At 48.5% G+C, this 27,976-nt stretch overlaps 2 protein-coding genes across 3 annotated transcripts in view; both read right to left on the bottom strand.

The window, feature by feature from the left end:
* Window positions 1-4,329: 4,329 nt before the first annotated feature.
* The window catches only part of HOXC4 (homeobox C4), a 38,759-nt gene continuing 15,112 nt past the window's right edge, over window positions 4,330-27,976 (bottom strand). The window contains exons 2-4 of one of the 2 annotated variants that reach the window (XM_006869939.1): window positions 7,052-7,167; window positions 5,991-6,435; window positions 4,330-5,496 (exon numbers count right to left, since the gene is read on the bottom strand). In XM_006869939.1, the coding sequence (XP_006870001.1) occupies window positions 5,141-5,496; window positions 5,991-6,429 (795 nt within the window). In that variant the 5' untranslated portion in view covers window positions 6,430-6,435; window positions 7,052-7,167 and the 3' untranslated portion in view covers window positions 4,330-5,140. Of the gene's footprint in view, window positions 5,497-5,990; window positions 6,470-7,051; window positions 7,168-27,976 lie in introns of those variants that run through there. The other variant, XM_006869940.1, reaches the window with a different exon arrangement.
* Window positions 25,582-26,947, bottom strand: HOXC5 (homeobox C5). Its single transcript, XM_006869938.1, has 2 exons — window positions 26,494-26,947; window positions 25,582-25,796 (listed from the first exon to the last, which is right to left on the bottom strand). The coding sequence occupies exons 1-2, from the start codon at window positions 26,945-26,947 to the stop codon at window positions 25,582-25,584; spliced, it is 669 nt and encodes a 222-aa protein (XP_006870000.1).

Raw genomic sequence — 27,976 nt, forward strand, 5'->3', positions numbered from 1 at the left:
CTCGGAGCCCTTGCCCTATTGTCCGCTGTCGGACCCGGGGTCATGACCCAGCTGAAGGCTACACCGCACCACGAGCAGAGGCGACGGCTTGGAACCGAGAAACCCGGCCGCCGCCAGCCTCTTCTACCTCCTCCTCTTTTTCCCGTTCGAGCCACTTTGCCATCCCTCAAGATCCCTGGATCTGGTAGAAAGAGACGCTGAAATCCTTAGATGAAAGACATTGTGCCTCATTCTGTTGCGCTCGCGCTCATAGTTTTTCAGGAAGCCAGAGAAAAGGAAAAGGGGACCTAGGGTTGGACCGTCTGGTAGTGCTTTATCCACACTGTTTTAGGGCTTCTCTGCCCAGAAATTCAAATATAAGCCCCTCTTCCAAACTCTTGCTGGGAAGAGAGGAGGTCAGAAAAGAGGAGGGAGATGAGCTTCTTTTGACTTGATGTATTCCACATCATGGCAGGCAAAGATGACCCTAAAGAACCCTGCCTATTAGGGAATTTGGTAATTGCTAATGAGGACTAGAAATTCACAATAGTGCTTTCTCTATTATTAGACTGTAAATACTTCCCCTCAAGCATACTCTGAGATCCTTTATACAGGTAGGACCCATCCCTGCCCTCACTTCCTCCAGATTTATCAGCTGGGCCTGGGAAAGAAAGCAGGAGGATAGAGCTACAGAGGCCCTCTCCCTGCTTGCAAGGACTTGGGCTCATTCGGATTCACCCCTGAGTTTGAAAAACCTAGAGCTGACAACTGAGAGAAGAAAAGAAAAACCTTGAGACATAGAGGAAGTGTCAGGTCTGAGAAGGGACTCCTTGGCTCTGGAGGCCAGATAAGAAAACCTCAGGATTGACTTCAGCTTCTTCTCTCTGACCCCCTAATTCAAAAGTGATGCTAACTCCTTGAGTTGCACAGGTTTTGAAGGTAACTGAGGAAACCCCTCAGGTTTCTGGTTTAAACAGTGTACCCTATCAGTTTGAATCCTTAGGAAACAGCTAAAATTCAGACATCCGGAGCAAGCCACACAGTGCAAGAAAAAAATTAAAATGAAAATTGCCATATGGGGTGCAGAAAAAGCAGGCTAAGGGGAGTGGTCAGTTTTATCAGAAAGATTGGTCACAGGCAAAGACGCCCCCCCCCCAAATCCCCCAAATGTTTATTTTGGGTCCCTGCCCATCCAGATAAATCAAGCTAACAGATTAGGAAGTTCATAAAATTGTATTCTTAGGTAATGACATCCAGAGAGGTAATAAATATTCCCTCTGCTCTGGTGGCCGCTGGGATGGGGATCCTCCTCTTTTTTCCCAGCCCGGGAAAGAGCTCTTGGAAGGGGAATCTTTAAATTAAAATTAGCTCTCCAGAGTTAGGGTACCAGATAGGAGCTGTGGAAAATCCCAAGAAGTAATAACTTGGTGAGAGCAAAGCCAAGCTCCTCCAGCACTGTGCAAAAAGAAAGATAGTGGATTTGTCCCAGCGAGTGCTCCTTTCCCGCCACAGTACCCTCAATCTCAGAGCTCCCTCTGAGCCAGTCCCCCACAGTCCCAAGACTAGCAGGCAAACCCTGGCCCCAAGTTTCTGTGAACCCCTTATTTTACCTTCCCTCTGGCCCTCTCTCCCCACACAAAACATCTAACAGTGGGCAGATGGCCCTGGATTCCATTCTGTCAAGTCCACACTCTCAGAGAAGGCTGATGCACAGCTCACGGAGAAAACTTTGTAGGAACTTCATATCAACAGTATAGAGAGACTCAGAGAAACAAGGTTCCCCAGATCTGTCCACCTCATCTCACTTTCCCTTTCCAAGCTCCCTATTTTCAGGAACCAAGCTTCTTCAGGTCACAGACTTCATTTTCCCTAAGTCCCAAACAGAACCCCGCTGTTCAAGACTGGATTTCCCCGCCTGCCCTCCGGAGCTCCAGAGTTGAGATAAAAATTTAGTGGCAAACAGTAATAGAGTTTAAACTTTTGTGCCTCCTTACCCCTAGAAAAGATCAAGTGCTAACTACTTACATGTCAAGGGGATTTTTGACTTGCGGGGATATCCCGGAGCTTGGAGAGAAGGGCCTTGGAATATTGGTTGCGTATTCATCCTGTCTTCTTTTTTATTTAGCCATGGGAGAGAGAGAGCGATACAATGTGCTAGCAGGCATTCATTGCGCCTTGCCTCTCCCATTACTCTGGGCAAGAAACCTCCAGCTCTACAAAAGCAGTGGCATCCTATCTGGAGTCCAGGAGCTGAGCAAGGACTGACTTGGGAGGGTCGGAGATGGGGGTGGGGGAGAGGTCAGAGGCGCTGCCGAATATAAAGGCTAAGAGAGAGAAAATGCTGTGTCCTCCCCGTGAACCTGGGCTGTGTCCTCCCCCTAGCCTTTCTCTACTGCTCAACCCAACTTCAATTTTTAAAAAAAGCCCCAGTCCTCCACTTCCCAGTGAGGTTGTAGCAACAGCACGCAGAGTATGTGGGGACAAGAAGGCTGGAGCTAGGGGACTCCACACCTACTTCTCTCCTGGCAGCTCTCATATTCTGGGTGGTCAGGTCCAAGGCAAAAGAGGGTTTTAGGGAGAGGAAAGAATGGAACCTACTGGAGGGAAGGTTAGGGGCCAAGATCTTCAAAACTTAAATGTAAGGGGTTTTAGTTTAGTTTGTTTGTCAAAATGTATAGATTTCTAATACTCCCACTTTTTAGATGAAGAGGTATGGAAGGAGACACAGAGAATGGCTGTGTGTGTTTTTGCACGCAAAAGAGAATACAAGACTGAGAAGAGAATCCCATAAAGAAGGGGAAAGAAAATAAATGCCCCAAAACTTTAATGTTGTATTTTCTGAGCTAAAGAGTGTTCCTTCATAAGTTCAGGCAGAAACTGAAGAAATAAAATGTAATGCTTTCCCCTCTTTTCCATCTCAGCTTCCTTACAGACTTGAAAAGACACCCTGATCCACCCCTCAGGCCTTTCCTCTCTTTCCCCAAACACAGCTAGACCCCAGCTTTTCTGTCCCAAAATCAATTACCTCAATATGATAGAGACTACAGTGAGCTTTGGCCCCTAATTCACTTGATTACATAAAATAACTCTAGATAATTGTTGACCCTGCTTCTCACACTGTAGGCAGCATGTTCTGCAGTCTCCAAGAAACCATTGAGGGTGGAGAAAGTAGACCTAGCAAGCAACCCCCTCCCCAAGACACACACACCATTCTCAAGTTATCAGCCAGCAAGTGGTTTCAAGAAGGAATAGATCCAAAGCACACCAACAGATTTTCTCAAGTTGGTCTTCCTGTTGCCTTAGCTTCCAGAATTTAGAGCTCCTTTACACATCTCAGCCGTCCTCCCATCTGTCTTCTACTTCTGATACCCCACCATCCTGAAATTTGAAAAATTGTCTGGAACAAGGTTCACTGACTCCCATTCTTTCTCCCCACAAATAAGCACAAATTTGAGCAGGCTTTGCTTAAGGCCTGGTCTTCAGAACCATAATTATTTGGGAGTCTTTAGCTTGAATTAATTATTTAGGTAATCCAGGCCATTTGTTTTTTTTTCCAACTCTAAGAAAAAAAATTCTTTATAGTCAGATGGCCTTGTTCAGGTACCTGGGAGGTCAGGGGATGAGGGCATAGTCCTAGCCTTTCCCCAAGTTTCTTCTCAACACTTGGCAGGTTCATGATGATAAAAGTTAGGGGGAAAATAAAAGTGCTATGTTATCACCCAGCACCAAGCTTTGAGGCCTACCCATGCAAGGGGGCCTTCCCACTTCACCCTTCTCTCCATGTCTAAACAAACAGAGAAGCCATTCTGACAGGTCACTTTGCTGCTCACAATCACCAGCTCAAAGCCTTTTTCTTCTTTTAAGAACTAGCATATTGACAGGGTAACTCTCTTCATCCCTCATCCTCCAAAAGCCCTAAAGAAGATAAAAACTCTTCTCCCTCTCAGTCCCTAAACTTGCCTTCTTGTCTGGAAATTAGGTAGGCCTGCTCAATAGAAGGGAAAAGGGAGGAGAGGGAAATAGATAAAAAGAGGGGATTGTACTTAATTACAGAAATTTTGTCACCCCCACCCATCCCAGTTCCACTATAAGTATCCCCAGGACAATCTCAGCAGATTCAGAAGTAAGAGAACAGGAGAAATCAACCCTAATCTGCCATGTCCCCTCTTCTGAAGGTACCTTACTCCACCCCACCCCCATTACTGATTCTTCTAAAAGCATTGGAAAACTGGAGTAGAGAGTTAAGATTCATGTGTTTGCTTAGAGTAAACTTAGGTAACTATAGAGAAGGTGGGATGTTATCAGGCCAGAAGGAGGAGGGGGATAAAAAGAAACCATCAGACATTGACGTAAAACTAATTCACATCCACTGGTTTATTATTGATCACGGGGCATTTCACATCGACACTAAAATTCTTTATTGCAAGTTTTACAATAATCAAGTAAATTCAGTCCAAAAACACAATAACCACGATGGGGGTGGGGGTGGGGGAGAGAACTCTACCTATAGACTGCCTCTCTGAACTGAAAGTTCATTTTGATATTCTTTTGGCTCCTCAAACTGAACAGCTCTGAGAGGCTCTCCAGATGCATTTAGCTTTGTCTGTTGTCTTCCCCCTCTCCTCCCCCCCCCAACAATGATACAAAAGAACTTCATAGCTTTGTTCTCCTTAAAATGACTTCCCCCTCACTAACCTCCTCTGGTGCATTTTCAATGCAAAAGGCCCTAGGAAAGAGGGGGGAAGGAGGCGGAGAAGAAGGATGAGAATTGGCTTAAAAATCTCTCTCGTTCCTTTTTTCTTTTCTTCATTTCCCCTGAAATTCACCCAAACCAGACCATCGCACCTTGCAATATATAATTTTTGCAGTTTTTTTTCCTCAAAAAATAAATAACCCCCCAAAATGGCCTTAAAAAAACCCCAGCAGGTACCATGCTAAGACAACATCACATGCTTAAAAGGGTCCTTAATAGTGGAAGGGAGAGAAGGGCAGGGGGCTTGTTTATCTGTTTTGTCTGTTTGGAATTGACAAGGGACAAGGTGGGAGGAAGAGAGAAAAGAACCAAAATATATATATATATTAAATTCTATAAATAAGAGTCAATTTGTGTGTGAGGGAAGAGTTGGGGCATGGGGGTGGGGGCAGGGGTATGAGTTATGTTTTATAACCTGGTAATGTCCTCTGCCCGTTGCTGCTCCGGCGGCGTGGCGCTCTGGGAGTGGTCTTCAGAAGTGCCCGGGGTGGCTGCCGAGAGAGTGCTGGGCGCAGTGCCGGCCGGGGGCGCTGACCTGACTTTGGTGTTGGGGAGTCGGTGGTCCTTCTTCCATTTCATGCGACGGTTTTGGAACCAGATTTTGATCTGCCTCTCAGAGAGGCAAAGCGAGTGGGCGATCTCGATCCTTCTCCTCCGGGTCAGGTAGCGGTTGTAATGAAACTCTTTCTCTAATTCCAGGACTTGCTGCCGGGTGTAGGCTGTCCTCGAGCGCTTGGGTTCCCCTCCGTTATAATTGGGGTTCACTGGGGAGGAGGGGGAGGGGGAAATCAAATAGTGGGGTTCAGAGGCAGCAGGCTCCCCGCCCCCCACCCTCACCCCATCCTCAGCTCTGTGGAGCAGGAGGAGGGGGTGGTGGAAATAAAGTCATCAAGCTAAATGGGTTATAAAGAAGTTGAAGGAAGCTGGAGACTTTGTAGTGTAATAAGAGGGGAATCCTCATTGTAACGACACTGAATTATTTATGCGCCCTTAGAAAGCGAGCATAGTTTTCACACATACATAACAGATCGTAGCACATGGCTCGGACTGCCCAGAGTAGCTAAGCCATAAAATTTATGGGGGATGTAATTACCCATTCTCGCTCGTAAATCCAGTTCAATTGTGCTAACCCAGAGTCGCTCCTGGAGAGAGAGGGGGAAGGAGAGAAAGGAGAACGGGGGCCGGAGGGGGCCAGGGAGGGTGGGGAGCGCTGGGGAACAGGGGAGGGAGGGGGAGAGCAAAAAGCAAAGTTGCCTACCCGTGCTAACGTGGATTTTTTTCATCCATGGGTAGACTATGGGTTGCTTGCTGGCGGCGCTGGAGGGATGGTCGGGGGCTGGCTGGCTGCAGGCTGGCGGGGCTGGGGACGGGGAGGCGGAGGCGCCTGAGAGAGGCGCCGGCTCGCAGAGCGGCTGCGATTTCTCAGGGTGGTGGTGGCCCGCCTGGGCCGGCCCGTGGCCTCGCGAATTGCCCGGCCCCTGGAGACTGGTACAGCTATACTGGCGCTCGGGGTAGCTAGGGCGCGGAGGCGGTGGTGGGTACAGCTCCTGGTGGTGATGCTGAAATCCCGATTCCCTGGTCCGGCCGTAATATTCCGGACTGTGTTCAGGGATGTAGCTATTTTGCGAATATTCTTCGCATGGAGGAAATTTCGGATCGATGTAGTTAGAGTCCATCAAATACGAGCTCATGATCATTAATTTCTGGAGTGGAAAATAATTTTTCTCGCTTTGTCGTTTTTCTGCTCCATAAAGCCCTCCTACTAGCTAGCGACCCTGTAAAGTTACTTTCACCATGTGACTCCACCGGCCAATCACACGGAGCAACCCAGTCCCCGGATAAGGAACCGAATCGCTTTATTCAAAATGTATCCAATTTTTTTTTTTTTTTTGGGTGGTGATGGTGGTGTTGGGGGTTAGCTGGCAGGGGCTGGGGTGCCCCCAGTGCATACCCCGCCAGACTGACAGTCCCTCCCCTGTAGAACGGGGTTGGGAGCCCCAGCTCCCTTCCAAAGCCTGGGCTTTGGGGGCTGTGAGGAGGCCGTGATTCAGCTCCCGTCCAGAGTGTCCCTTTGAGCTTCCGCTGAGCCCTGTGGGCCTTGCCTTCTGAGCTTTTCCAGAGGTCTCCATTCATGGCGATCCTAAGTGTGTGTAGGTCACTAGGCAGCGCCCCTCTTTCGCAGGAAGAGGAAGTTGGATGAGGACTGGAGTGGAGGTTGGATGGGGAGGGGCCCAGACTTAGCCAAGAGGCTGGAAAGCCTGGGGTGCCCCTTCATCCAAAGATACCAGAGTCCAGGCCCCCTTCCCCATATACACTCACCCAACCCTCTGGCCTTGGGGCCGGCGAGGCAGGGTCCCAGCTGGACCGGACAGGTAGAGGCAACGGGATGCAAATGATTCTGACGTCATGCCTGGAGGTCTAGGGGTTGAGACCCGCTGAAGAGAGACAGGAAGTGGTTGGCAAAAGTGGAGTTCAGAAGCCTTGCTCTCCCATAGTATCCACTGACCCTCCCTACCCAGTCCGAGAGCTGTGGAGATCTCGTCTGCTGCTGGCTCAGATTGCCACTCTCCAATCCCAACCCGGCCTGCTGCTGTCTGAAAACCACCTCCAAGGTTGGCTCCCAAGGAACTGAGAGGCTAGCTCCCTGCCATGAGTCTGTGCCCTGCTTCCGTGCTCAGCCAAGACTCTGAGAGCTTTCTCCATTCTCACTGAGGGTAGGCCTGGCTAGGGGGGAAGCCTGAGTGCATAGAGGATGTTTCCTTCCTTCCGGAAGGCCAGGGGTTGTATTCATGTAACACGTGTGTTGACATGTAAACACGCATCCCCAAAGGCCAGCTCCAGGCTTCCTTCCAAAAACTGAGGGGTGAGCTCACCAAACTGGAGAGCAGAGCAGGCCTTGAGGGTCTTCAGTTAATTTCCCCCCTCCGCTTTCTATACCACACATCTATAGGAATACCTGATTTGGGGGGGTAGGGGTGGAGTGGCAGGGCTAAGGAAGAGGATGGGAGGGGGCAAAAGAAGGGCTACTCCCAAACTCTCTGGCTAGGGGTGGCCCACTTCATGCCACCAATTCCAATTAACTGATCATCTATAACTTGGAGTTGTTTGGGGGAGAGGGGGCGGAGGGGAGAGCCCAGGGAAGGAGCGGAGTCCCCTTGTTGTACTTGATAACAATTATAGTTTAAAATCATAGCTTGCCGGGGCTCAGCTATATTTTACTTGATAACAATAAAAGTGACACATAAAGTTAACTGTTTATGTTTTATTTATTAGACTAAATCTGCCAGCGGTGGTAGGAGCGCTTGCCTCGTCGCTACAGCTTTTATAGGGCTGTAAAACGTCATAAATCAGTCTCGCGGAATCGCCCGCACTCTTTGTGTCGGCGGCGGCGCAGGACTGGCGGCCGCTGGCTGCCTGCTCCCTCCTTTCCACGAAAAGTCGTAATGTGATTTTTTCCCCTCTGATTTTATTATTATGATCGCCGCCGTGATTAGTCAATCTACCTTTAATTCGCCGCCCTACGCTGCCTCCTCCCAGCCCAGCCTGGTTGACACTTGAATAAGTACCTTTTAAAACGGCATAACAACTATTTGAGGGTTTAATTAGAACATCTGCAATTAAGGGAATGAGGAGGGGAAAGGAAAAAAAATAAAGCCCTTGTGAGAGGGAGACTGCAGGCGGGAGACTCCCAGCCCTTCTCTCACTAGCTTTGGGTTGTGGGAAAGGGTCCAAATTAGAGCACTCCGGGAGGACTGAATGGGAGGGAAGCCGGGCCACTGGTGATACCGACAGGGGCTGATTCTTCTCTTGGACCCCTCGCCACAACCCACTTTCTAAGCTTCAAGCCCCCTACCCCCACTGCTCGCTCACCGACCAGTGCTCAGCTTGGGAGGAGCCGGTGCTTGGGGGTCATTGGATACCCTCTTCCCAAGAGGACTGCGCCCCACCCCCAATGCCACCAGCTGGGTAAAGGAACTGGAATTCCCTGGAGGTATCTTACAGGGGAGACTCCTAAATTTCCCAAGTTGATTGAGAACCCCTGGCCACTCCTGTGGACCCCTCTGCTTGTGAGTACTGGCTGGGGTTTGGATGGAAGGGAAAATTGAGACTGTGAGTGAGGAGGGGGCCGCTGCTTGATAGTGGTTTGGAGTTGTTGTATGAGGGTTGGTTTTGTTTTATTGATTTATTTTGGTAAATGTTGGTGGGAAGATAAGTATAACTTTCTGAAAGAGGGCAAAGGGAAACCAATGTTGAATCCTGAATTGAACTACATAAAAAGTCTAAACAGCAGCTCCAAGGGGAGGGCCAAAGCTCCAGAAGAGCACAGGTAAGGTAGGGCAAAGAGTAATGAAGGGTTAAAACTTCCCATTACATCCCCAACCCCCAATCTCCCTTCTGGGCCTGCACCTGTCTGCCCCACCCTATCCCACTCTGGAATATTCTCTTCCCCACCTGGACAGGAGAGCCTATAGACTGGCTTCTCTCCTCTCAGCTTTCCCACCTACCTTCTGCCAGCCTTGCCCCTTCCTCAATTCTCTTTTCTTCACCCTCTTGGACTTGGTAGGAACTCTATTCTAAGGCATTGTCCATTGTCTATCCCTTCCCACCAGGTTTGTGAACAATTGCAGGTGGACGGAGGGCTGGAGAGCAGAAAACTTACTTCCTACCAGTATGTGTGAGCAGATACAGAGGGAAACTCCAGTTGAATGTCAAGTCTGTCTTTGGTTATTATGAGTAACACATATATACATACGTATTATTAATATTTAGTAATGTATTAAGTGCCTCCTTATGCAGCCACAGATACATGGAGTGCTAATTCCAGGTTTGCACAGCTAATTCAACATGCACATCCAGAAAGTGAGATCTATGAAATTACCCTAAATGTGTCCACACTCATGTACATCAGTTACAAAAAATTATTTGGGGATCCTATATAACTTATTATCAAGGAAGTCACCTATGACATGGGTAAATAGCAAGCAATACCCCGCTATACCTACAAACCTTTTCAACTGCATGTTATTACAAACATTGACATAAAATCCTTTCTGAGGGTTCCTACACTTAGCATTATCTGAATTAGAATGGAGTTACTAAAGCAACTCTCGCCTATGATGAATCCTCCTATCTGGTCTTGTGTCTTTTGTGCTTTGCCCCCTCTTGCCTCCCGCCTTGCCATCCCAAAGATCTCCACTACCTCTGCTCTGCCTCCACCTCACTCTGCCCAATTTTATTTTTATTTATTTATTTATTTTTGGACCACTTTTTGCCAGCATCCAAACATTTTCTGCACATACACACCCACACACACATAACACATTCAGTCTCCTTTCTGAATCTCGATCTGGTTTCTCTTTCGGAAACACAGTTTCAATACAAAGCTCTTTCCTTCTGACACCACTGAAGAAAAATATGTGTCCATTGTGTGCAAGGCCTTATTGTGCCCAGATTACCATACTGACCGTTGGATAACCCATATTCCTCCCCTCCCCAGTAACAAGCTGCCGACTGAGAGACCTCAGCAGCGCCACAGATTCTGTGCTATATTAAAACCTCACCTCTCAGACTCCCTGGATTTTCTTAGAGAGAAAAAGAAATGGGAGAACCAATTCAGGATTTGTAGGGCAAGAGAATGAAAATGAAGATCATTCTTTTTCCCATCTCAAGAGTGAGGGTTTGTTTTCATTGTTGTTGTTGGGTGTTTGTTTTTGTGTGTGTGGATTAAGAATTGCAGTATTTCTCATCCTCTTCCTCAAATAAATTCACTTTCAGATGGTATGTGATGAATCAATTAATTTCATTTTGATTTTTTTTCTCCCATAAACTTGAAAATCCCAACTAAAGCAAGAGTCTTAGCCCATTTTTTTCTTTTGTGTGTGTATACGTGTGTGTGTGTGTGTGTGTGTGTGTATGTGTATTTATATGTGTGTGTGTTTGTCCCTTTCAAATGCCAGCAGGCAGGGTAAATGTATGCAAAAGAATATGCAAATGCTTAATTGATTTTTTCTTAAATCTCTTGTCAGTAAAAGTAACGGATTGGTCTAAAATGATTTTAATAACCCGGATGTGTCACCAGAAAATACTCAACCTTTTTTTTTCTCCTAGAATTGCTTATAGTCTCAAAAAAAAGCAATCATGGAATGTTAATTTGCCCCCCTTTAAAATATTAAAGATGAATTTCTCTTGTTTGTTCAGAGACCATAGGCAAGGTCCTCTAGTGAATTTCCCCCGCCTTGCCTTGCCTTGCCTTCCTTGGAATTCAATTTTTCTCAAATCTCGTTTAAAGTGGCTTTTTAAAAAGTGGCCGCATTTTAATATTGGTTAGACAGAGTGACCTGCATTTCACCTCGGGTGTTTGACTTGTTCCAATAGGTCACTGCCATGGGGTTATTGATGGGGAAACTCCATTGAAATTTGTCTCTTCGCAAATGGCCTTTAGATCTTCCAGCGAGTTCAATAACTAGTTATAATGTGGAAGGGAAAAAATGAAGGCCCTGGGCTAACGAATTTGATGTTTCATTTTTATGCTGGAGAAATTGTTAGTTAGCGGTTGGGTTCTCCACCCCCTTTCTTGATTATTCCAGCCACACTGCCCCAACCCTGTCCATAGCTGCTGGATTATATATACCCCCTTTAAAATTTGGGCTGGGGTATTCCTTTTTCCCTTTGATGCAAGTTTTAATTCTTGTTATTAGGGATATTGTTATTTTTTAAATCTGACCTGTGAATGTAGGGGCTGCATCAACCCCGGGAGGTTTGCAACCTCAACTTTCCTGTTAGAGAGCAAGGAACTTTTGTTTTGAATGGTTTAGAAACGATCTAGGAATTAAGCTGACCTTAGGGCAGTTTATGGAGAACTTCCTGACTGGCGTTCCCAGAGTTAAGGGAATGAGATGCTAGGAAGTTTGGAGCCCTTTTGGGGTTTATGAGGACAAAGTACCCTAACCTGTTCCCAACCTCTTGAGTTGCCAGAGACCCATGGGACCAGGCACCCAAGACCAAGGAAAGCAGAAGGGAAAGTCTGAGAATAGAGGGAGAATTCCACTGAACAGACAAGGGAGTCCTAGGTCCCCTCCAGGGTCAGAAATGAAATTCACAGGGAATTGGTCAGGCGACTATTTGTTGACCTCTGCTCCTTTGTAAGAAGGAGCTTTCTGGAAAAGCTGAATGTCGGAAGAAAGTGCTAAAAGTGAACTAGAGAAAGCAGAGGGAAATGATAGGGATGATGGGATTTTTGTACTGTTCTTTTTCTGGAGTTTTCAAGGAGTGGGAGTAGAAAGGCCAGGAAAAAGGAGGAAGGTCTTTAATTTATTCTCCCCAAGTGCAGCTAAATTGGGGAAATGTTGACTTTTCCAGAGAAGCCACAATGAGAAAGGACTGTACAGAGCATCTGTTAGTCTCTCTCTGAGCTGACCCAGTCATACCAGATCATTACCGTTATTAACCTCGATAACAAGAAGATTCCCTTTGCAAAACAGAGCTCCTTGTGTGCCTGATTTTCTCTTCTTCCAAGAATCCCTTTTCCTCCCCTGCCCAACTTGCTCAGCCCAAGTTCCTCCTTTAATGTCCCTCCACCCCCAAAGCCTTGACCCATACATAGCAGCCATTCCTAAGGCTTGCCTTGAATCCTGGGTTAGAGAAATCAAGATCCAGGCAAATACATAAATGTCTGAAATTGGGGTGCTGCTTCCTTCCATCCTTCAAACCAAGAAGCAGTATCTTGGTGCTACCTGGGCTCTCAGACCAACTTGCCTAGCAAATTCTTGACATGCAGTCAGTCCTCAATTGCATACCACAACCCCACAAAAATAGGGAAACCTAGGAAAGAGTTATCAGCGGCTAGAGAACCCAGCCTGGGAGAGGGCACACAGCCTGCTCTTTCCAGCCAAGTGAGAATCAAAAGAGATCTGGTAGAAACTTCTCTGCAGCCCCTCCGCGCTACCGGCCGCGGTAGGCGAGCCCCATCCCTGGGTCGCTCGCCCGCTTCAGTCAGCACCTTGGTCGCCTACTCCGAACCCAAGACACCGGAACCTCGGCCTTGCTTCTTCCCCGTTTTAATTACTTGATTGATTTTAGCTTTGGCCGCGTCGGGACGCCTGCACCTCGGACTGTTTAAGTCTTTCAGCTCCCTTTTATATTTCCGAGTCCTCCTTAAGGGCTGTCCTTTAGAGGCTGCCCCTCCAACAACCAGAGCGCGTTGTGCCGCTTCAATCTGGGGCCCGGCTTGCTACCTCACACTACACTCCAACGAAATGGTCCTCCCACCGTATTCTGCGCAGTCAGGTCTGCAGCCGACCCACGACTTGGGCTAGGATACTGTGGTCCTTCCCATTCGCCTTTCTGAATTAAGCTGTGCTTCATTATTCTTTGATAGAAAAATGGTCCGTGTTTGGGTTATCACTCCACCACGCCTGGGCTTTGAGCTGGGCCCTCTGCATTTTTGTCTTTTTCTCTTCCCGGAAGGAAGTGGATGTAAGAAGGTCTGACTTGAGACCCAAGGGAGCAAGATGCCTCACTCCAGACTCGGTGGGAAACCCGAGTCCCTTCCCCCAAAAGACTTGGACCCCGGGCAGGCGGGTGAGAGGCGCCTGGAGAAGCAAATTCGGCCACAACTTTCCCGACTAAGCTTGAGTGAGACTGCTGACCCGGCGGTCCTGGTCGTTGTCCCCAACCCCGAAGTGGGCAGTTGGATCTGATTTTCACTCTACAGACACAGACATTGCTGCTCTCACTCCGGCGACCCCCAGGGCACCTGGCAACACCTCCGGGGGTAGCTTTGGTGTCTACGCCCATGAATAATATGCTGTTTAGCTCCCTACAACGTTGGGATTGAAGGTGAGGTGAAGGAAGGGAAAGAGAGAAGAAATTTTATTTTTATGAGAGGAGTTGATTTGGGGAGGGGAGGGGAAAGGGAAGACATGAAATAAAAGATGCCCTTTTTTTCCTACCTGAACTGATGACCTCTTTCCCTTCCTCTCCTCTCCTAGAAGAAACTCTTTTTCCTTCCCAAGTCCTGGCTTTCTACTGAAGCTCTCATCTACTTACAGCTAATAAACACTTCGCTGTTTATTCTCCTACAACTTGTTCAGTCTTTGATCCTTTACAACAAGGCAGCAATGAATTGCTACTAGCAGTATTTTATGATTATATTGTTTTCCTCATGGAGTGGAGGGGTTTGAAGAATGTCTTTTCCACTGGTGAAGAAGTTCAGCAAAACTTGAGTTGGTTACAGCCTTCTCCCTGTACCCCGACCCATAACACCTCAACCCCTGTCATGCCCCCCACACCCCTCTTTCCCAGGCAGCAATGTTGCCCGGAAAATAAGAGTCTGCCTGCCTGGCTATTAGGATTCTGGAGACGTTGGCATCTGTAGCAATCATTAGTCAAAGCCGTGGAAGCCAAAGGAGCTGAGGGGTTGGACAGAAAAAATCTTGGAAATGATATACAGGAGCCGCCAAAGCATCAATCCCAGCCGATAAGAGTGAGGCTGCTGGGAGCGAGGCGGCCCACTTAATTGGGCCCTGGGCACCATAAGCAATTGGGGCCAGGGCACCATTGGGTCATGCAGTGACCCTGGCACTCTTTGGGCACCCTACCAAAAACAATTGGGGATTTCAAGGTCCCTTTCTTCAAATTTCAAAAGTCTGCTTTTGGCAGGGGGAGACCTGCATTTCACATTGCCCTGGGAGCCAAGAGGAGCCTGGAGGACTCCACTTTTCTCCCCTTTCTGTTTCTTTTAAGTGGCTGGTTTGGCAGGTGCCACAGTTTGAGGAGCCTAGATAGGGACCTCAGGTTACATTGACAGCCTAGAGGAATGTTGTAGTCTCTAGAGTGGGTTGTCATGGGGCAGATAACTTGGTTGAGCTATATTTGGAAATAGCCTTGGAGACAGGACAGAATCATTTGCTTTAATAAGCAAAACATCCAAAAGATATTTTTTCCCTACCCCCATCCACCTGATATCTTTATAGATCACTGAGACATAGATGGAAAGGGAGACAGAAGAGATGTAGTAAGTTTAAGTCCTTCCAGAGAAGATCTATGCCCCATACACATAGATATAGGCATAATGGAACCATCTCTAAGCATATGTTCAAATATCTAAGTTTGCAGCAAAACTACAAAGACTATAAAGATCTCCAAATGTGTAGCTTCAGTATGTAGCTATTTTATTGGTTAGAACTCTTGAATAAATCTAGATAAAAACTTTAAAATAGAGACTGAACAACACATGCATAGTTCTACTCAATAAAGAAAAAAATCTAAATATTAATTTAGATATTTAGAGAGAGGTGTACCAATACATCCTAGCATATACATCTAACCATACAGAAAGACCAAGATAGGTAATATGCATACAGGAATTGTGACAAGAGAACTGTTTTATTCACTATGGATATATAAACCTAAAGATCTATAAATCTGCATTTAAGTACAGGGTAAAAAGCATAAAATATACATTATGTTATACAGATGTATAACAGAATTTATAGAATGATATCTATAAATACATTTTCACATATACAGCTCAGAGGAGTCCTTAGCTCTCTATAAAGACATGTGTATTTATTTGCACAGAGTTCTAGGAATGGGTTCTCTGATTTTTGTGCATTTGGGGTGTTTCAGCCCGTACTTCTTTGGGAAATTGATGAGGGTAAGCACAAAAGGCTCAGAAACTCATATAATCTATGGCCTCGATGCCAGCACAGGGTGCATTTCTCTGGAGATAGATATGAGCCCTGAAGTCTGGGTCCCCCACTGCATGATGAAGTCCAAAGTCAGGCGGAGATGGAGGGTTCCTCACTTCTTTTTCCTTCTACTTCCCAGTCCAAGGCTTAGGGAAGGTATCCTTGTGGGGCTGGGGTATCTTTAAGACTGGAAGTCTCCTTAACATTATAAATGGAGTCATTTACATAAAATGTGATTTTATTTAGAGACAGCTGGTAGAGAGATGTGAGACGGCTGTGGGTGTTCACACACACCCCTGCATCCAGCTTAGCTACTAAAAACCCCAGTCACATATCTCAGGGAGAGTTTGCTCCACTCACAGGCTCCAGTGGGGTTATCTCACTCCCATCCTTGCCCTTCTATGGTGCCTGAGAGCTCTCTCTTAGATACCTGAAGTTCCATCTTAGTAAGAAGGAACTTTGATTGGAGTAAGGGTCACAGGGAGAGAGCTACCCTGGAAAAGACAAAAGTCCCAGGAGTCATGGCATCTACCACCAAGCTGAGGAGCTCTGTTAGCCTTGATGTTAATTCTAAGCATAGAAGGGGTTGGGAGACCAGGGTCTGAGCAGGCAAAAGGAAATCGACCTTTTTATCTGGGACCTTGAAGGGGGAATAATCAAGGAACCATTTTCTTATACCAGGAGTGGGCTCCAAGGAAGAAGAGTTAAGAATAGGATCCAAATTTATTACAGGATGTTTCAGCTCTCTTCAGCTAATGTAGACTTTCAGACCAGGGGCTCTTTGGTGTTAAAGGTGGAGGATGTTTGGGCTCTGGACTCTTTTATTTTTCTCCTTTGGTTTACTGGGGAAGAGAGGCAAGGAAGGGGGGGGCCCAGGTGGGCGCTGAGAAATGCAATCCAATCTAGCAGGGGAGAGTGATTTACAAAGCAAAACCTTAGATGCTACTTCCTGAGAAGTCACAAGATCAAAACAGCCTCCTCTCAGCGTTTATGACTCTGTCTCTACTCCCAACAGGAAAAGCATCCTCAATAAAACCTTGGCCCACGCCCCCATCCTCCACAGGGGGAGGGGAGATACAATCTAAAATGAGGGGCTTGACCCTTACTCCCTCCATTCACCACCACCCCCACATGCACACCCACACAGTATTTTCCAGCCAGAAAGTTGACTTTTCAAAGAAGTATTTACTTGACAAGAGTTTTCTCTACTGTCTAAGCAAAGAAGCAGCCCTGAGGGGTTTGGAGTTTGAGGTCAGAACATCTGGAAAAGGGGATTCAATCAGATAAGGGTCTGGCATCTTTGTCCCCAAATTCCCTCTCACATCTAAAATCCAATTTGGGCCAACAGGACACTAAAGGTCACTGAGATCTGGGTAGCCACCATCCCACCCATGAGGGGGAGGGGGACTGTCTGGTTTGGATTTCCCAGGGAGGTAGAAGGAAGAAGAGCAACTATAGTAGCCTAGGGCTGGAGGGGTAGGCATGGGATAGAGAGGACAAATGGTCTCAAAGTTGTGCTGATAGAACAGGGATGGGAAGAAAAAAACAGGAAGTTGATGAGGCAAAATCTTAAGACTGGTTTACTGTGTACCAGGATTCTGACCTCTTTCATACCATAATTGAACATATATTTATAGGTCTGTGTGTACACATGTGACTGGGGGTTAGGGGTTTCTAGAGGGTAAAACCCAGCCGCTCTACCTTGAACTGTGACACTTGCAGCACTGACAGATTCCTAGTTAACTGTGCCCAGGCATTCTCCCTGCCTATGTGGAACTGCAGTTAGTGGTAGAACTTGTTTTGAACATGTATGTGTCCATGTGGTGACATAGCCTCCTCCTTGTACCAGCATGCCTGGAGCCTTCTATTTCAGCTCCCATTATAGATGCTAAGGCCTGACTATCAGAGACTGAACAAGGTCCTAGATAACCTAATCCAACTTTCCCAGATTCAAAATTGCAACGCCCCTTCCAGTCTTCAGTGCTTGACTTGGTATCTTCATGGGAATTTCTGTTCCCTTCTTACTCCTCAGTGAGCCTTAAGAATGAGAGAGGAAAATGGACCCCAGAATAGGGCTCAAGGACAAAGAGTTCCTTAGCCCAGACCTTGCCTGATGACTCTTTAGGTTCCTGGGACCCCCATCAAAGAAGTTGAAGGACATATTATCAGAAGAAATAGTATCATTTCTGGTTGTATGGACCTAATAAAAAGGGTGGGTGGGTAGGAAGGATGTGATTTTCTTGACCTTCTAGCAGCCTAAATGGAAATCCCTAACCCCAAAAGCCTTAGTCTGGGGTCCTGAATCTATACTATCTACCGCAAAGGGTTCCAAGGGTACCAGTTCCACTGAGGAATAGGCTCAGAATGGGCGTTTATTTCCCCAACCAAAGAGAACACAAAACTAGAGCCCAGAATAACAATGTTTCAGCATTTATCCTCTCAAAGACAGCCCAAAGCAATTACACACAAAGAAGAAGAATCCAAGAGACCAAGAAGATCTACTTAGATGTTAGGATGGGTTGAGGCACTCTAATAAATAAATAAATAAATCCCAGTGCTGCTCAATAGACACCACCTCACCACCCTTCAAGGGACCTGGTGATCCCATCAAGGGGAGTCTACACTGGAGTTGAGGGTTGGTCTCAGACAACACTACCATACCATCAACCAAGGAAAAATAAAGTGTGTGTGTATGTGTGTCTTCATTCTAATTTATAAAAAGGCAAAGTAGAGCAATGTGCTTGAAGGGGGCTTTGGAACTGGGGGCTCAATGGTTTCTGAGAAAAGCTGCCCTCCTGGCTTCTCATGCTAATCCTTCCCACCTGTCTTGCAGCATTGTCCCCAAAAGAGTCCACCCAGAAGCTAAACAAGCAGGGGGTTGGTGACAAGCCCAACTCAGACTCATACCTGCACCTGTGTGCCACCAGAGGAGGGCTTGGAGATCAGAGTTGCACAGAGCTGAGAACAAAGACTGGAAACTGGTATGGGGGGTGGGGAGCAAACAGGGATGTAGGGGGTGGGGGTTACCTAGATACCTAGGTACTCATGAGTGGGTTGGGTTAGAGCCCAGCCCAGGTGTTTCTGAAACACAGCACTTCTGCCTTCCATCCACACTCTTTGTGCCTTTGCTCCTTCTGACCTGACTCACAGAAATACAAACATAAGAGCTACCCTTTCAATGACTGGTCTTTTGAAAGTTATTGATCAGGATCAAGGATCATCATTTTATCTACCAACACTATCACTTTATTATATGGGAGAGTGCTTAATATGGGAAGGCGTCATGATTCTCTGTGTTCACTCTCTTTCCCATAACTCCCATCAAGTGGTTGAAAGTTACTAACAAACTAGAGGTACAAAACACAACTTTTGAAAAGTCTCCACACCTTTCCTTCCTTTCTCAAGTATGCCTGAGGCAGTTTGATAAAGCTAGTGTCTCTTGGAGCATATTCAAAAAGAAAAAAACCAAAAGGGATTTCTTCTAATTGCCCCACCTGTCCCCATTAGAACAGAAAACTTGTAAAAGTTTAAATGTATAGGGAGTAATTACAGTCAGTAGTTTAATTCAGGACTGAAGTTCATATGCATACCTGACTCCGCACCTATAAATCTCAGAGAACTGGATAGGATCATGTTAGCAAACACTGAAAAAATCCTCAGGACTCCCTCCTCCCCGCCCCCCGCCGCCCCCCACGACAACTTTAGGTCCTTGTAACATTGAGATTCACATCAAGATACAACTTTGTCAGCACTACAGAACACATGATAATGACTCCTTAGAGCTGGTTCAGGGACAGATGGAAGGGGCCCAGGGTATTCTCAGCATCATTCTTCTTTTCTGCATCTGAGCCAAGGAGCTGGACAAGTGCTGGGGAGTGAGGGAAGGAGGGGAAAGAGTGGAGAGGATGAGCGGAGACAGAGACCCAAGTATTTTTTTTTTGCTGATTGGTTGATGGTGGCCATGTGACCCTGCTTAGCGCATGCCTGATTGGTTGCTTGACCTTTTCTCGGGTTAAAGAACTAGGAACAAAATTAAACGCTTTCCGGGTTGGCTGGGGCACCTTGGCACCTGGTTGATAGCCCATCCCCCGCTCCAGAGATTCCCTCAAAATCAAATGTGAGGAAGGGTGTGTGGGGTGTGTGTGTGTGACCCCGTTTGCATTTATTCTGCTTCCAAGTGGAGCTAACAAAACAGTATAAAACTGGCCATTGAAAATTATTTTAGGGGAAGGAGAATCTATTACTGGGAGCTGAGAAGGGTTGGTATTTAAATGAAATTTTAAGTCTACTGAACAGAAGGAGGTCATTGAATCTCCACGAGAGTCTGTGTAATCGATAAACGAACTCATACACCTCTCTCTTCAGAGAGAAAGGGACTGCAATCCAGATTTGACCAGGAGTCTGGGACAGTACCCACAACTCATTTGGGTAGTGGACCCTCATTGTTGTTAAGTGCCTTTGAGTCAGTTCTGACTCATAGCTACCTTGTATAAGGTTTGAACCACCAACTGTGTGGTCAGCAGCCCAGTGACTATCCTCCTGCGCCACCCCAGGACTTTTGTTGTTAAGTGCCCATCCAACTCAGAACGATCCTGTATAGGGTTTCTGAGGAGCGGCTGGAGAGTTCAAATTGCGTACCTTGTGGTTGAAAACTACCTTGCAGCCCTAAGCATTACCCCCACAGCACCACACCAGGACTAGCCCCAGGACTTTGACCTGCTCAAATTCTTGGTTAAAGACCCTTGTATTTACTCCCTGGGGCCCTGAGGGAGAACTGAGGGGGCGGAGGAGAGTCGTTATAGCTCCAGGAAAACTCTTTTTTCCTTATGTTTAGATCAAAAAGTTTCCAGAAACCTTTAAAAATCATTGGCTGGGGAGAATGAAAGTCGAGGAGGGTAGGTTATGAAGAAGAAAGGGTCTGAGTTAACTTTTCTAATGGACAATTGGAAGGAATTATCTGGGGGTCCTATCCCCAGAAGGACTCCTGATGTGGTGTTGTAGAATCAGCACTGGAGACTTCTAACCACAAGATTCGTGGTTCAAACTCACCAGCTGCTTCTCTGAAATCCTGTACAGGGTCGCTATGAGTAAATAGCACTTAGCAACAATTACCCTTGGAGAATAGGGAAATTAAGGTGTTGGGGAAGAGGGAGGTGGAGGAAGAAGCCCAAATAGTGGCACAGGATTGAGGCCCCGAGGAAGGCATTGGGCGCCCGTGCTCCTAGCGCAAGTGAAGCTATTCCTAGAGTGAGGGATAGGGCTCCCTCAGACACCTCTTGCCTTTGGGCTTCAGGATGTCCCCTTTTCTCTCTCCCAGGGTCTCTGTCTCTGTTGTCTCTCACTATTGGGTTCCTACTTTTTCCTCTATCCCTAAGGCATCAGGGGATGTGTAAAAATGGTGCCTCCAGCCCCCTAGCCTCACCTCTCCACAAAGCGGGTGCCCAGACCCCTGGAGCCCCCAGGCCCCTCCCCCTCTGGAAGGCGCAGATATACCCTGATCAGTTCCCCTTTCCCTTCCGGTAGTCTGTCCTAGCTTTCTGCCCTGCTGCGGAACCCCTTGTCATACACTGAGCACCGAGGAACCTGAGTTCACAAGTTCTCGCTTTCCCAGTGTAGTTCCTAGTTCTTGGTGAGGCACCAGAAGCAGTGCTCACTCACAGGTGTGGAGGACACGTGCCTCCCTTACCCTATGCCTCTAGAAACCTGAAGAGAGTTCCAAGACACAATGCCTAGAGTGGGTCTCTCTGGCTCCATCCAGCCTCCCTAGTGCTCTCTCTCACCACTTGGCCCCAGGCTTCTCAGACCAGCCTAGACAAGAGTTACTCCACCTAACACATCATTGATAGCACTAACTTCTAGGCCTGGGGGGGGGGGGAGAGGAGGAGTGCTAGATTCACCCAGACAAGTGCAAGGGAAGCCAGGAAAGATTCCAGTAGCTGGGGGGAGGGGTGAGAACAAAACCACACTGGCCCAAGACAAACCAAGATCCCAGGCTACTATGGAAGCTGGGACTGCTGCCCACCCTGCCTGGTGGTGGCGGGGGAAGGGGCTGCTTTAGGATCCCTGAGCTAAACCGGCCTCCTTCAAGATGTTTCTACTAGTTCAGCCTTTGGACTCACAAGCCCCAGAACCCTTTCCCTGCCCCACTCCCCAGCTACCTACCATGCCTGCACTCTGGGCTACCTGAACTTGCCCTTCCTGGGCCAGGGGGCCCAGAGAAGCCACCTTGCGCTTTCACCCAGAGTTAACACCAAACACCCACCCGCCTCTACCACCGGATTTTGTCCCGAATGAGGAGGAGGTGGGGACAAAGTGAGGAAAACCTAGCAAAGCTGGAAAGAACCAGGGTTAGTTAACCTGTAGCTGGAAGGAATAAGGTGTGGAGGAGGAGGAGGACTGATCTGGGGAGACAAGCCCCATATAGCTCCCTTTTCTCACCCAGCAGCGGCTTTTCTTCTTTCCCTACCCCAACCTTTATTCCTACTCCTTTACCGTCAACCTGCACTCAGTCAGGGAGGCCTTCTTCCCCTCCCCTTAATAAGTGGGAACTACCTCTCCATTATGGAAGGTGGAATTTGGTAAACGGGAGAAAGGGTCAGAGAGAGAACAACAACAAAAAAATTAACTTACAGCATTCGCCTGGGATTCATTTGCGAAGACGTAACCTCTCTCACCATCATCCCCAGCGCTGTAATCCCCTCTAACTGCCAGGCCCTCTGTCCTAGCATTAAACCTCACCAGCAGCTGCGTGGCTGGACAGTTAAGATTATATATGATGTAAATATATTGTGGGTTTGTCAGCTCTCCCTACACCATAAAACTTGGTTTAATGATATCACGTGGTCCCCCAAGAGCCACTCACAGGCTTGCCTTCAGGCCATTCACATAAATAACCTCCAAAAGTTTCAAACTCCTAAATTCACATAGAAGCCATGCGTATTTCTTTAATGCTCAGTTACACTAACAAGGCCGGGTGCTGCTCCTTTGCCCCACCCCCACCCCCCCCTTGCAGGGTGGGGAGGGGGGAGAGGGTGGATCCTTATTTATTTACTTACTTATTTCCATAAGGACCTGTCGCCTTCAAGGTCGTGTTGATATTTTTTTTTCTTCCTATTTTTTTTTTCCTCCTCTCTCCTCTAATTGCTCAGAGTGGGCCGTGTCCCCCTCTTCCCACTCCCCCGGGAAGGTAAGTCACGCTTCTTCCCCTTCTTTTTCGCTGCCAGAGGGGGTGGGCTCCAGGGTAAGTGGAGGGGCAGGCTCCACAGTCTTCCTTTGGGACCCAGAAGCCCCTCCATTAACTCTCCCAGAGCAATGCCAAACTCTGGTACTTGGAGATTGTACCAGGAGGTTGGCTAGTGGGGGGTACTGTCCCAGACTCTGAAGCAGAAGCCTCTGCTAAGGGAGAAGCAAGGATCTGGGCCGTACTCACTCCCATTGCAGTGGAGAGGGGGAATAGATGCAGGGCTGATGGCTGACGCTGACGCTGCTGAAGCAGAAACTGGGGCCAGGGTGCCGGCCTGCAGAAACTCTCTGAGAGGAGGGGGGAAGAGGACAGGAATGGCTGCATCTACCCAAACCTGGCCAAGTTGAGGCAGTGTTCAGCTGGCTCCTCCAGGGAGGAGGTGCAAACCTTTCTGGGAAGAGGCAGTCAGTGCATAGTAGGATCATTGCACCCTGCCCAGGAAAGTCTGATCAACATTGCCCCACCCCTGGCAAAGCCCTTGGTTCTCCCCCAGTAGGACAGTGAGTCCTCATAGGGAAGAAGAGGAAGCCCAGGGCCTCCGAAGCCTGGGAGGGTGAATGCAGGCGCCTCGGCCTCTTTCTTAGTTAACTGTTACCCATTGGAGATGCCTGTGCTTCTCCACGCTTCACCGCTTGCCCAATAGTTTTGCTCAGCATGGAGAAAAAATTAAAATAACTCCCTGAAGAAAATTACACATTTTATTTCAGTGAGAGAGAGAAGAAAGAGAGGGAGAGGAGTTACTGCTGGGCTGGGTTGGGCTGGCTGCTGTGTGCAAGTTGAGAGAGATTACCAGGACCCTAACCTGGTCTGAGTGCAGTTTATAGGAGAGGGGTGGTAGCCATGGGTGTAGTTCAATAAACATTTATAGAGACCCCCCTATATACCAGGCATGGGGTGAAGAAAGACTCTTGAGTCTTTTAAAAATTGACAGACTGGTAGCTTAGGGAGCAGAATACAGAGAAGTCAGTCTTTATAATAAATCCAAAGAGCATCAGTATTAATAATCATAAATATCCTCCCTAGCCTTCCCCAGGGCTTTTCTGTTCCCTTCCCCTCTTAGCTGCTAGGGCAGCCCCCTAGCCTAGTTCCTGAATGCCTCCCCACACCAGTGTGGGGGTCCCAGGCTCACTCCAGGAAATCACCCCTTTGTGGGAGGTGGGAGAGGAAATGCAGTAAAGTTTTATAGACCCTGCCCACATTTGTTTCCCTTATAAAGTGCTTCCTCTCCTACCCCATCCTGGAGCCTGGAGCTGAGCAGAGTTTGGGCCTAGCCTGTCTCACCACCTTAATTATCAATCTTACCCCTCTCTCTTAAGCCTCCCCTCCCCCTCCACACAAAATGGCAGAAACTGAGATGATTGATGGTAAACTGACTCCTGCATAAGTCTATGCAGCTCCCTCCCAAGTGAATTGCCCTTTATAGTTCTTGGCCCCAGAAGGTGGGTAGACAGTGGGAATATTCCTACCAGGCAGGTATACCTTGCAAATGACTGCCTTGTACCCTCCCTTTCCCCAGCACCACAGAAAGTTAAGGTACATCTCATTTAACACCCCATCATCCCTTAACGGAGGCATTACCAACTCCCTCTGGGATCTTTCAGGGACTAAAGGTTCAGGGATAAGCCCTCCTTCTGTCCAGCAAGGCCTGCAGAAATCTTTAGAGATCCAGAAGAGCCAAAGGCTGAGCCTGGCGGAGCCACCAACCCTTTGCATGTTAGCTCTGGCAAGGGGAGGCTGTTGTCAGTTTAGAGGCTTCAGATACATCCAGCCAAAGTGGGAATGGGGTGCAGAGGCCTCAATGCTTTGGCCAGTCACATATGGGTAAAACCAGCACAAGAGGCCTGAGTGCCCTCCACTTTGCTTAGAGGCCCTTCTGAAGTCAAGGATCAGGAAAGGAGTTCACTTTCACCTCCCTCTTCACCCCTTTTTTTGCTACCTCTGAAGCATCTCAGTTGTTAAAAGAGGGGTTTAAAGGTTGTAGGGCCTCTCTTACACCTCACACAGTTGATTTAGACACTTTTACCCAATACATGCCCCAAACAGAGAGGAACCTTCATCCTGTTCTCTATTCGTCTTTATTTGATATGACAAAATATAGTTTCAAGGAAGGACCGGGAGTCAATAAATAGTTGGGCAACAGCAATGGGCAGGTGGGCACAGAAAGTCGCGGCAAGGACTATGGGGCAGCCAAAAGCCTCTGGGACCACTTGTGAAGGAGGGGGTCCAGTGGCAGGTGACCCCAAAAGTGGAGCTAGTGGACTGGGGCTGCGGGCCTGAGCGGGCATGCAGCGGGATGAGGTTCCTGGGCTCTCCCGGAAGAAAGGTTTAGAAAGCATAGGGCAACCGAGGGGGCCCTAGGCTGAGGTTCAAATATCTCCCCCTTTCATATGCAAATCACTAAAAATTAAGATCGAGTTTAGACGCGACAACGAAGCACCCCAAGTCTGGCGCCGGCGCCGGGTTCGGGCTCTCTCTCGCCAGCCCGTGGCTGCCTGGCCAGTCTAGCCAGGAACAAAGGAGAGGGCGAGGTCGGAGGGTCGGGGCAAGAAGCAATCGGCGCTGGGCCCACCTTGACTTGAGCGGGCAACGCTGGGGTTGGGAGCTAGATAGGCGGCCCAGGCTGGGTTTCGGTCCCGGATCAGCCTGCACACCACAGCCCTCGGGAGCCCCTGCAAGAGCTCGCCCTAGGACCCGGGTGCTGAGCAGAGCTGGGGCGAGACGGGGCAGTTTGGGTAGCCTCGCGGGAACCCGGGGTCTATGGGGATGCGGAATGCCAAGGGAAAGAGCTTTGTCTATGAGGCTGGAGAGCGGATGCTCCAGCCCCCGCCCCCGCCCCAAAATATAGAAAGAGGGAAAAAGAAAAGGAAAGGCGCAGGGACTGGAACGGGTGCGTTCTGCGGGCCTTCCCATGGCCTCTAAAGAGCCTCTTTGCATTTCATTTTGGAATCTTTCTTCCACTTCATCCTGCGGTTCTGGAACCAGATCTTGATCTGTCTCTCGTTGAGACACAAGTTGTTGGCGATCTCTATGCGCCTGCGGCGTGTGAGGTAGCGGTTAAAGTGGAATTCTTTCTCGAGTTCCAGAGTCTGGTAGCGTGTGTAACTGGTTCGGGACCGCTTGCCGTCAGTTTCTGGAACATAAGCCCCCCAAGCCAGTAAGGGGTGAATAGCGTGCAGCGTCCCAGAACCCAAACCCCAGTCCTAGGCCCCCCCACCCGCGGCGAGAGGGAGTAGAGGCGAGCCGGGCAAGGCAGGCCCAGCGGGCCGCAGAAGGGCCCTGCCCAGCTCAGCCCCGGGAAAGACGCCTCCGCCCTGGCAGGAAACTTTCCGCCGAAGCCCTCACTCAGCAGCAGCCGGAGAGGCTGAGGGATGGGGGGAAAGGGAGACCCAGGCTCGGACCGAACAACAAGCACCCTCGAGATCCGAGCAAGGGGACCCCCCTCCCACCCCTCCTGAGTCGCAGGAATCCTCCGGAGCCGGGAGCGCAGGTCCAGCGGCTCCGCAGGGGAGGAGGGAGGGAGCCGCGGGGGGATCCCCGCTCTGGAGCCCCGCGTTCCTCACCCGTCAGATCCCTCTATTTTTTTAACTCCCTCCCTCTCCCCCAAAAATTGAATATTGCCTTTTATACACGTTTTGTTCCTATGATCCAATTATGTCGTCGTAAATTTGGGCGCACACAGCCTCTAAGCCTTTTAGTGGACAGTTTTACGAGCCATTGATGCCTGGATCGTAAAATTTATGGCCGCAGGTTTTTTTTCTTTATTTGCCCCGCATGGCCTATAAAACCCAGGCGGACCCGAGCGCGCAAAATGAAGTCCTAAAGTTTACCGTGGCTCATGTGCAGTTTGGTCATCCACGGGTAAATCTGTGGCGGGGCCGGTGGCTGGCTCAGTCCGGCGGGCTGCCCTGTCTGCGCCTGCTCCTCTTTGATCTCCCCACTGCTCTTAGCTCGCTCCTCCAGCGCCGGACGAGCTGCCTTCTGACTGTACATCCCGGGGTTCAGAGGAGCCGCTTCGTCTCTGCCCAGAGCGTGTCCCGGCGCGGCCGCGGCGCTGCAGGCGGGGCGGTCGGGGTGAGCCCGGGGGTTGGCAGCCATGTCTACCCCGTGGAGAGAGTTGGAAGGCGCAGGCGGTGGGAAAGTGATGCTTAAGTCCAATCCGCCGTAGCAGTACCTGGATGCCTGCACCTCTGAGGCCGATCCATAGTTCCCACAAGTTTGCATGTTATAGGCAGGGATATTGGGACTCTGCTTATAGAATGAATTGGCTACGTAGGAGCTCATGGCGGGGAGGGCCCAAAAAAAATTTCTGCACCCTTTTTGATTAAGGGTGATTTGTGACTCTTTGAAGTTGAGGGTTTTTTTGTTCTCCAAAGTGCACAATTTATAGGTGGAGATATCTCTTTCTTTATCCTATGCGCTCTTCCCAAATAAGGGAGCCTTAAATAGAGTCACGTGACTCGAGCGGCCACTCATAAATTTGGCTTGATGACCTCCGGGAGGTTAGTGATGGAAGCCGGCGAAACGCATCTTGATATGTTGGCAAAGCCCAACCAAGGGGGAGAGGGAGTGAGAGAAAGAGGGAAGGGGGAGAGAGAGAGAAAAAAATGATTCTTGGAATTGGGGGTAGCCGGGACAACGAGTCCACAGCGACACCTGGTGCCTATACGGTGGAACTGCAGTTTGTCGCGCTGGAGGCTTAATTTTCTACCCTGTGGAGATGCTGGCAGTCGCTGCAACAAACCTCCCTGAGCTGGCCTTTTAGATTGCATTTAATTTTAAGGAAAGATGAGTCCTTGATTAAGGTGCGCAAAGGTTTTTTTTTGTAATGAATAGTTCAGCTCTTCTTCCTCTCTTCATACACACCTGCACTCCCAGGGCCTTCCGGTTTTAAAAAATGGCTGAGGAAAGAGGATTTAGGCTGGGTGGTCCCTACTTATGGAGATCTGAGGGAGCTTATCTCAGACTGTCTACATCAAGGGCAGAGATTCCACACTGTTTTTGAGGCCCTGAGGCTAGGCTACAGGCGAGAAGGTGCCTGTCTTCGTGGGAAAGTAAACCCAGACTCTGGAAAGGAAAATGGGATACCTTGGAGGAGGGTCCTTAATGGGAAGAAGTAGGTAGGAAAGGGTGAGCGTCATGAAGCTGAGAGTGCTGTGGACGCCCTGGGATGAGCCTGTAGGTGAAGTGAGGAACAGGTGAAGTAGAGTTACCACACCAAGGACTCCAGAGTGGCAACAGGGCAATTTTCTGTCTCTATGTGTATAAAGAATCAGGCACAATGGGCTGAAGAATGCTCTGCATCTCTGTGTA

This window comes from Chrysochloris asiatica, unplaced genomic scaffold, assembly GCF_000296735.1.
Source record: "Chrysochloris asiatica unplaced genomic scaffold, ChrAsi1.0 scaffold00138, whole genome shotgun sequence".
Taxonomy (NCBI): Eukaryota; Metazoa; Chordata; class Mammalia; order Afrosoricida; family Chrysochloridae; genus Chrysochloris; species Chrysochloris asiatica.

What these genes read in the sequence shown, in the direction of transcription:
- HOXC5 (XM_006869938.1), bottom strand. Translation starts at nt 26,947, where the DNA reads ATGAGCTCCTACGTAGCCAATTCATTCTATAAGCAGAGTCCCAATATC. An exon ending in CAAACTGCACATGAGCCACG is followed by an intron (nt 25,797 to 26,493) that starts GTAAACTTTAGG and finishes CTTATGTTCCAG; the next exon opens with AAACTGACGGCAAGCGGTCC.